General features: G+C 33.9%; 1 protein-coding gene across 3 annotated transcripts in view; it reads left to right on the forward strand.

The window, feature by feature from the left end:
- Or4c11 (olfactory receptor family 4 subfamily C member 11) overlaps positions 1-5005 on the forward strand; it is a 102461-nt gene extending 97456 nt beyond the window's left edge. Inside the window, exon 4 of one of the 3 annotated variants that reach the window (XM_087653671.1) lies at positions 2628-4999. In XM_087653671.1, coding sequence (XP_087509797.1) covers positions 2628-3591 — 964 coding nt within the window. In that variant the 3' untranslated portion in view covers positions 3592-4999. Of the gene's footprint in view, positions 1-2627 lie in introns of those variants that run through there. The other 2 variants (XM_087653670.1, NM_001000635.1) reach the window with 2 other exon arrangements.
- The last annotated feature ends 3355 nt before the right edge of the window (positions 5006-8360 follow it).

Genomic DNA, 8360 nt, shown 5'->3' on the forward strand with positions numbered 1-8360 from the left:
GAGAAACAGAATTGCCCTCTCATCTGGAAACTTCAATAAATTATTATTATATCCAAGGAGATTAAAATAAGTATGTTGAAAAGATGTTAACACCTTTATGACTAGAGATATTTTCATGTTCAATCATTTTTATAACATGTCCTGAGTCACTTTACTGAAGAATTGAAGAATAATTAAAACTATGGATAAAAGATGAGTTTTAGGGTTTTGCTAGTATGTTTCCTCAATTAATATCTAATTTTAAGTAGATAGCATCATCTTTACCATAATATAAGAAGATAAATTGAAAAAATTTTCAATATATTTGCCTTAGTTTTCTTTTTGAAAATTTGTTTGCATCGCAAACGGAGAAGAGACTGAGGGAAAGAAGGTCCAACTACAGGCCCAAATTTGGATCTAGCTCAAGGGGAGGCTCTAAGATTTGACACCATTACAGATGCTATGGTGTGCTTACAGACAGGAGCCTACCATGGCTGCCCTCCAGGAGGCTTAGCAAGCAGCTGAATGAGTCTGATTCAGATACTTACACCCAACTAATGGACAGAAGCTGAGACCCCTGTGGATGAATTAGAGAAAAGCTAGAAGAAAATGAAGAGGGCAACCCCATAAGAATACCAGCAGTCTCAGCTAACCTAGACCACTGCGATCTCTCAGACACTGAGCCACCAACCAGATAGCATACACTAGCTGACATGAGGCCTCCGACAGATACACAGCAGAGGATGTGCTTCATTTAGAGAAGCCTCATTTAGAGAAGATGCAACTAACCCTTGAGAGGCTTGAGGGCCCAGGAAGTGGGGAGGTCTAGTGGAGGGTGGGAAGGTGGGAATATCCTCTTGGAGACAGGGGAGAAGGAATGGGATGAGGAAATGTCGGAGGGCAGACTGGGAGGTGGATAATGACTGGACTGTAAAAATTGATCAAAGATAATTTAAAAAAAACACAAATTGAAAGAAAAGTATAATTTTCTCAATGGCAGCTAAGTATAAAATACCATGCATAACCAACTTGTGTTTGTATGGCTTTGATTAATCTTATGGATTGTCTTCTTGTCAGCATGTATATCATTATGTATATGTTATTATTTTCAAAGGTCTCCTGTTCAGCCAAGATTGGCAGGAAGCTTGTATCTTCATGCTATACTATCACGAGTGCTAGAATTATAAGTAGGTACCACTGCATATAGCTTATGCATCAGTATGACTTTAGTTCATATGAATAAATGCTTCAATAATTATATAAACTATTTATATGTGAAGATATGTGCACCCTTCTAGAACTAGCAACAATGATGGAAATAGAAATACACAGTGATATTTGTTTTACTTAATTCAACCCTGAAGTGTTTTTTCTTTTTTTTTTTGTTTGCAAAAAGACTCCATAAAGAGTCCTGTTGGAATACATCCAACAAAGCAAATGAGCCTTCAGTTAATGTCCACGGGGTAACTGTGTATGAAGTATTTAAAGCATACTCAGTTTCAGAACCATCTTCACAGCTGAGTCATTTAACCATATTTCTAGGAATTTCTTCCATCTTAAAAAATGTCATAATGCTTCCTATACACATATAAAGATCTGTGTTGCCCCAGTGACATACCAATGTGACCAGCAATGTCCTAAGGTAAGTCTTCCTAAGTATATTTTAAGGCAGACTACTTTATGACTTGCACGTTCTTTCTGATCTTTGTTGCTGTTAAAGGCTGCACAGATTGTTGTTCCTGTGAGTTACTATGTAGAGGGTAAGTGATTCTCTGCTCTCTGTGTCACAGGACAGAACTTGTAGCCTCATTTACACATCACAGATATGATATTTGTTCTCACATCACAAGAAAATTTGACCTTGACTTTCTCACAGATTTGTAACAAATATTGTTTAAAACACAGCATTGTTATATTAAGCACTCTTAGAATCTGAACAAATAACTGAATAGAATTAATTTCATATTTCATAACTATATTCCCAAAAATTCTCTTTAAAAATCAGTTTATATGTATATATTTATTTTTAAAAATACATTTACTATTTGATAAATTTAGTTTTGACTATGCTACCAGTGTATGAAATACTCCATAAAACGCATATTATAATGTCACCAAAATTTCAGTAATGGAATGAAATAGCAATGTCTCTTTAAGTCTGAAAAATAAATAAGTTCTCACTTATTTCAGATATTTTCTCTTTTTTCTTCAATGTTCACATCTGTGTTTCTGATAAAAAATACCTTAAATACTAGCAGGTATAAAGTTTTCGTCCTCATTACATGTGTTCAAAGTATATAGCATGTGTCTTCTTGTGCAGCTATGTGGCTCAAACTCAGTGAAAACATGGAAACATGGAAAACATTTTTAAATGTTGTCAACATATCAAACATAAACAGATCATTCATAATACTAACAAGGCACATTTTTTCAGAAAATTACCTACTCAAATTTCATTACTAAAAGTAATTACTTCACAAAATCATTGATTCTTTTATTATTTGAATGCTCAGTCTATTTAGTAAGCATTAAACTGATATTTTCAGAATAAATTAAACCAAAAGAATGCTAAGTGATAAGTCACTGGAACAATCTTCTTAAACTTCCAAATTTAGCATTCATTCCATATTTTTGTTTCTCTTTTTCAGATTCTTTCTGTCATGTGAGTTCTTCTCATGGACTGACACAATGCAGCAGAATAGTACTGTCACTCAGTTTATACTACTAGGATTGACACAGGATCCCCTGAAACAGAAAATGGTGTTCATAATCTTCTTAATTTTCTATATGGGGACTGTAGTAGGGAATACACTTATTATTGTGACAATCAAGTTCAGCCGGACACTTGGGAGTCCCATGTACTTCTTCTTGTTTTATTTGTCCTTTGCTGATTCCTGCTTTTCAACATCCACCGCCCCAAGACTCATTGTCGATGCCCTCTCTAAAAAGAACATCATTTCCTACAATGAATGCATGACACAAGTCTTTGCTCTCCATTTATTTGGGTGCATGGAGATCTTTGTCCTCATTCTCATGGCTGTTGACCGCTATGTGGCCATCTGTAAACCTTTGCGTTACCCAGTCATCATGAGCCGGCAGGTCTGTGTTATCTTGATCATTCTTGCCTGGATAGGATCTTTTATACATTCCACTGCTCAAATTGTTTTGGCTTTGAAACTGCCCTTTTGTGGGCCAAATCTCATTGACCATTATTGCTGTGACTTACAGCCCTTGTTGAAACTTGCCTGCATGGACACATACATGATAAATCTGTTGTTAGTGTCTAACAGTGGTGCAATTTGCTCGAGCAGTTTTATAATTTTGATTATCTCATATTTTGTGATCTTACACTCACTACGAAACCACAGTGCAGAAGGGAGAAAAAAGGCACTTTCTACCTGCACATCTCATATAATAGTAGTTATCCTATTTTTTGGGCCCTGCATATTTATATATGCACGCCCACCAACTACTTTTCCTATGGACAAGATGGTAGCAGTATTTTATACCATTGGAACACCCTTTCTTAACCCAATTATATATACATTAAGGAATGCAGAAGTTAAAAATGCCATGAAAAAGTTATGGCATCTTAAAATTGTTACTGAATAAGTCTAGATACCAAATATGATCATACCTGAATATTGTAGCTATATACATTAAAAATAAAGCTTTCTGAGTTGTGAATACTCCTGATAGATTAAGGAAAAAATTGACAAAAATTATATTCCTCTTTAATTTCCCGATTATAAATTAAGAAATATGGATTGAAATAATTATGTAGAGAGTGAAGAAATAACTTGAAATCAATTAAGTATAATCTGACAGATACTCCACCGCTGCCACTACAAAAGAAAGGGACAATTTGAAAAGATTAGTACATGATAACCAGAAAACACAAAAATATACGTGGAGGCATTATTAACAATTGCTAGAAAAATAGAAAAGTATTCAAATTCAAATTGTGATTTTCATCCATGGTTTATTTAGCTGTATAGGAAGAGTATTTATTCAAAAGAATAGAACTCATTAAGTATTTACTCAATTAAAAGATATAATTAAATATACTAAAATATACTCCTGATCAATGCCTATAAAAATTTCTAGGCATAGTTTTTTGTGTCATTACTAGACATAGTGTAGGTCAATTCATAAAACTTATAAAACAATATTCTTTCTATTAAATTATTCCTTCGAAGCTGGTAAGTCCCTAATTTTTACAAGTTCCCATACTCTTTCACAAATTTAGCTATTAGGATTTTTCTGTTCTGTTGTTGTTGTTGTTGTTGTTGTTGTTGTTGTTGGTGGTGGTGGTGGTGGTGGTGGTGGTGGTGGTGGTGGAGGTAGTGGTAGTGTTAGTGGTGGTTCTGGTTTCTTGGTTTGGTTTAGCCATTTGTTTTCTGGTAATATCTTGGTACCTTTTCTCAAATCTTATACTGGGTCTTTTTCCCCCTCAATGTTTAAATTAGGCAATGTTTCCTGTAAATTATACCATAACCACATACAACCATACCCATTTGATAAGAAGAATTATATTTATCAAATCTGGTAAAACTCCCATAAAACAGGTATCCATTTATTTCTTCTCTTCATGTTCATTTCCATTAAGACTTCGGGTTCCTCCTAATCAGTCACCAGGGTAAACGACTAACCAGGATGTCAAGGGGGCATTCCCCATTCTTTCTCTCATTCCTCCTTAAAGAATTTCATCAAACAAGATGATATTCTTGTGGTATTCTAAACTTGAAGAAAAGGAAGTGAAATCATCTCAGGCTTCATAAACGACCATCCTTTTCTTCTTATCAAATTGAAAAGAATCCACTACTCTGGAAGTGACACACATTCCCCTTTTCTTCTGTTTCAATAAAGAATTTGGGCTAGAATTGCCAATAAAATCTCTACAACCAAAACTTAAAGAAAATTACTTTGTGCACCATAGTTCTGTTAGCAATGAATTTTAATACTGCTTATGTGTTATATTAAATTTCATAAAGTCAAGCTGAATTAAACCAGATTTTTTTATCTGACTCTTCTTTCTCATTAACCAATATAAATATGTTTCTAATTCCAATAATGTTTTCCACAAAAAAAAACATAATAACAAATTAAAAAAGCAGTGTAAGATGTTTTTACATTCATTTATTTCATGTTGCCAAAACTTGATATACCTGTCATGGGGTGGAAGCAAATAATAAATAGTGAAAATATAAGTCCATCTTTGTTTAAAGTGTTATAAAACATCAGTATACATCCAGACACACACAAACACGCTCATGTCCTGGCAAAGATAACTGAAAATAGGATCTGTACAATGAAAGATCAGCAAAGAGGCAAGAAGAAAAATCAGTACTTGAAAATAGAGTAAGAATCTGTGTGTGGTGGTAGGGGTAGGGGAATCAGAAAATCTGCTGAATCTCAGTTATTCGTTGTTAATTTAAAACTGAAAACAATAAAGTAAAATGTTATATTTAAAATTATTTGATAATATATCCACCTGATGGCTAATTTTAGAGTGATTGTGAAATTTTAATGATTAACAAAAACATCCATAAATTATCTTTGTATTTTAGGAATTTGTAGTCCATTGTGCCTAATGACATATTAAAAATTCCATCTGTGATTAACTCATATTAACTCAAAATAAGGTATCTATCTATATAAATTGTTTTCAAATAAAAAATCTAAAAATAGAAAAATAAAGGAATTACCTAATATTGTTTCAGTGTAGAGTTCCAGACACTAAGAGGATATTTTGTTTGATCTTTTTTTTTAATCTGTGACAAAGCCCAGCACCACTGATATGCCTTTCAAGGAATCTACCCTCAGTACAGTCCCAGACAGGTTCTGAAGTAATTTATAATTTTAAATCAGAAGCTAATTCATTTAAAATATTTTTCAAAGAGTCTAAAAATGCAAGAAATTTGAAGAGTTGATGTAATGATTGTTAATTGCTCTTATTTTAAGTTTAAGGTGGGTGTGTAATATAATCAGTCTATGGTCTAGGATGGGACTCTGGCTCTGCTGTAAAACACTTTTCTGTGGTGAATGGAGTACTGGCTTTAATTCTCATAACTACACACAATGTTATTTTCTTAGCTTTCATAACTACACACGATATTATTTTCTCAACTTTCTAAACAGTAGTTAGAGATCTTAATAATGGTCAAACCACTCTAACTCTTCTTTTAGAAGATTATATGAAAAATTAAGCTTAGTTACTCACTCTCACAGTGAATCAAAAGTGGTGATACTTCCTGTTTTCTTGATTTGTCATGAGGGTTAAAGAAGATTGAACACAATGATGAATTTTAAAATGGAAACTTTAAATGTGATATTTTCATCATAAAATAGGGCTTTTAAAATAGAATGAAATAAATTCTATATTTTTAATTAATAATCCTTGTTATATATTGGCAGAATAATTTTTTGAAATTCAAAGAATCTCACTGAAGGAATGGCTATTCAGAGCCTGTCCCATATATAGGCCATGTACATAGAGCCACCAAAACTAGATAAGATTGATGAAGCTAAAAAGTGTATGCTGAAAGGGACCGGGTATAGATCTCTCCTGAGAGACACATTGGAGCATGTCAAATCCAGAGGTCAATGCTAGCATCAAATCACTGAACTGTGAACAGGACGCCCTTTGGGGGAATTAGAGGAAGGATTGAAAGAGCTGAAGGAACTTACAACCCCATAAAAAAACAATGCCAACCAACCAGAGCTTCCACTACCCAAAGACTATTCATGGACTGACCCAGGGCTCCAACTGCATATGTAGCAGTGAATAGCCTTGTTTGGGCACTAATGGAAGGGGTAGTCCTTGGTCCTGCCAAGGTTGGACACCCCCTCCCGTGCAGGGGAAAATCAGAGGGTGTTGGTAAGTGGGGGTAGATAGGGAGGAGGGACACCCGTATAGGGAAGGGGAAAGGGGTGGGGTCTTATGAACAGAAAACTAGGAAAGGGAATAATATTTGAAATGTAAATAAAGAAATATATCTAATTAAAAAGAAAGGAGAAGAAAAGAAAAAGTTCATTGACTCCCAACAAAGTCAAAAGAAAATTGACCATAAGATTTTATAAACATGAACATCTGAATTCAAAAAAAAAGATCTCACTTATAATTAGAATGAATGTTAAATTGAAAATATTAGTCTTCAATGTTTCTTCTACAAAAATCTACTAGTTTTCGCAGATGTTTTATCCTTATACCACCTTATTATAACTGCAAAAAAGGCCTGATTCACATTTTTTCACACAATTACAGCTGGTATGGAAGGCACACGTATAAAGAACTGCTAGATTTCAGACACACGCAACCATCTGATGCAGTTCTCAATTTAACTGTTAACTAAAATTTTGTATAACTGTCTAATGATTTACAATTAAAATTAATTATCTAAGTAAATATGAGGAAATGTTTTCTTGAATTTCTTTCTTACTTGTTAAATATAAATTCTGCATTTTAATAGAGCTCAGTGTGATATTTTCATACATACATATAGCATCAGTGGATGGAGTCATGATAATTAGCGTTTTATACCTTATTTTTTATTTTGGAGTCTTCATAGTTCCTTAATTCAAAACCTTCATGAAATATATAAGTATCATGAGTGACTATCATCTCAATGTGCTATAGAACACCACAAATTAAAAATAGTTGTTGAACTATTATTTAACATTGATTTCACTATCTACACCCACTACAGACACAGACCAGCTTTGACTTGGAAAGGAGTTCCTGATAGAAGGGGTGTTTGGTAGCTCTGAAAAGAAACTGCTTGTTGTCAAATCTTGATTCTAAGCTAGCAGCTTAGATCCTGCTGAGATACTATGTCTTTCTCTGTGTTCTGCTCTGTTCTGTACATTTTAATTTCTTGCAATCCTAAAAACTTTCTGTGGTTGAGAGAGCTCTCATGGCTAGTAAAAACTGTATAAAATCTACTGGGATAGTTCACGAGTTTTCTGACCAAAGTCAGAAAGACAGCTATACAATTATTTGTTGGATTAGTGCCTTTGTCAAAGGTTAAGGAACCATAGCATAGGCCTGTGGGTTCATTTCTGGGTCTTCATTTCTATTTCATTGATCTATGTGCCTGTCTCTGTACCAATACCAGATAGTTTTTAATCTCACATTGCTCTGTAATACAACTTGAGGTGAGGGATGGTGATTCCTCTGAAAGTTCTTTTGTTTTTGAGAATAGTTTTAGCTATCTTGAGTTTTTTGTTATACCAAATGAATTTGCAAATGGCTCTTTCTAACTCTATGAAGAATTGAGTAGGAATTTTGACGGGGATTGCACTGAATCTGTATATTGCCTTTGGCAAAATGGCCATTTTTACTATATTAATCCAGACAGTCCATGAGCATGAGAGGTCTT

Source organism: Rattus norvegicus, chromosome 3 (assembly GCF_021556685.1).
Source record: "Rattus norvegicus strain SHRSP/BbbUtx chromosome 3, alternate assembly SHRSP_T2T, whole genome shotgun sequence".
NCBI lineage: Eukaryota > Metazoa > Chordata > Mammalia > Rodentia > Muridae > Rattus > Rattus norvegicus.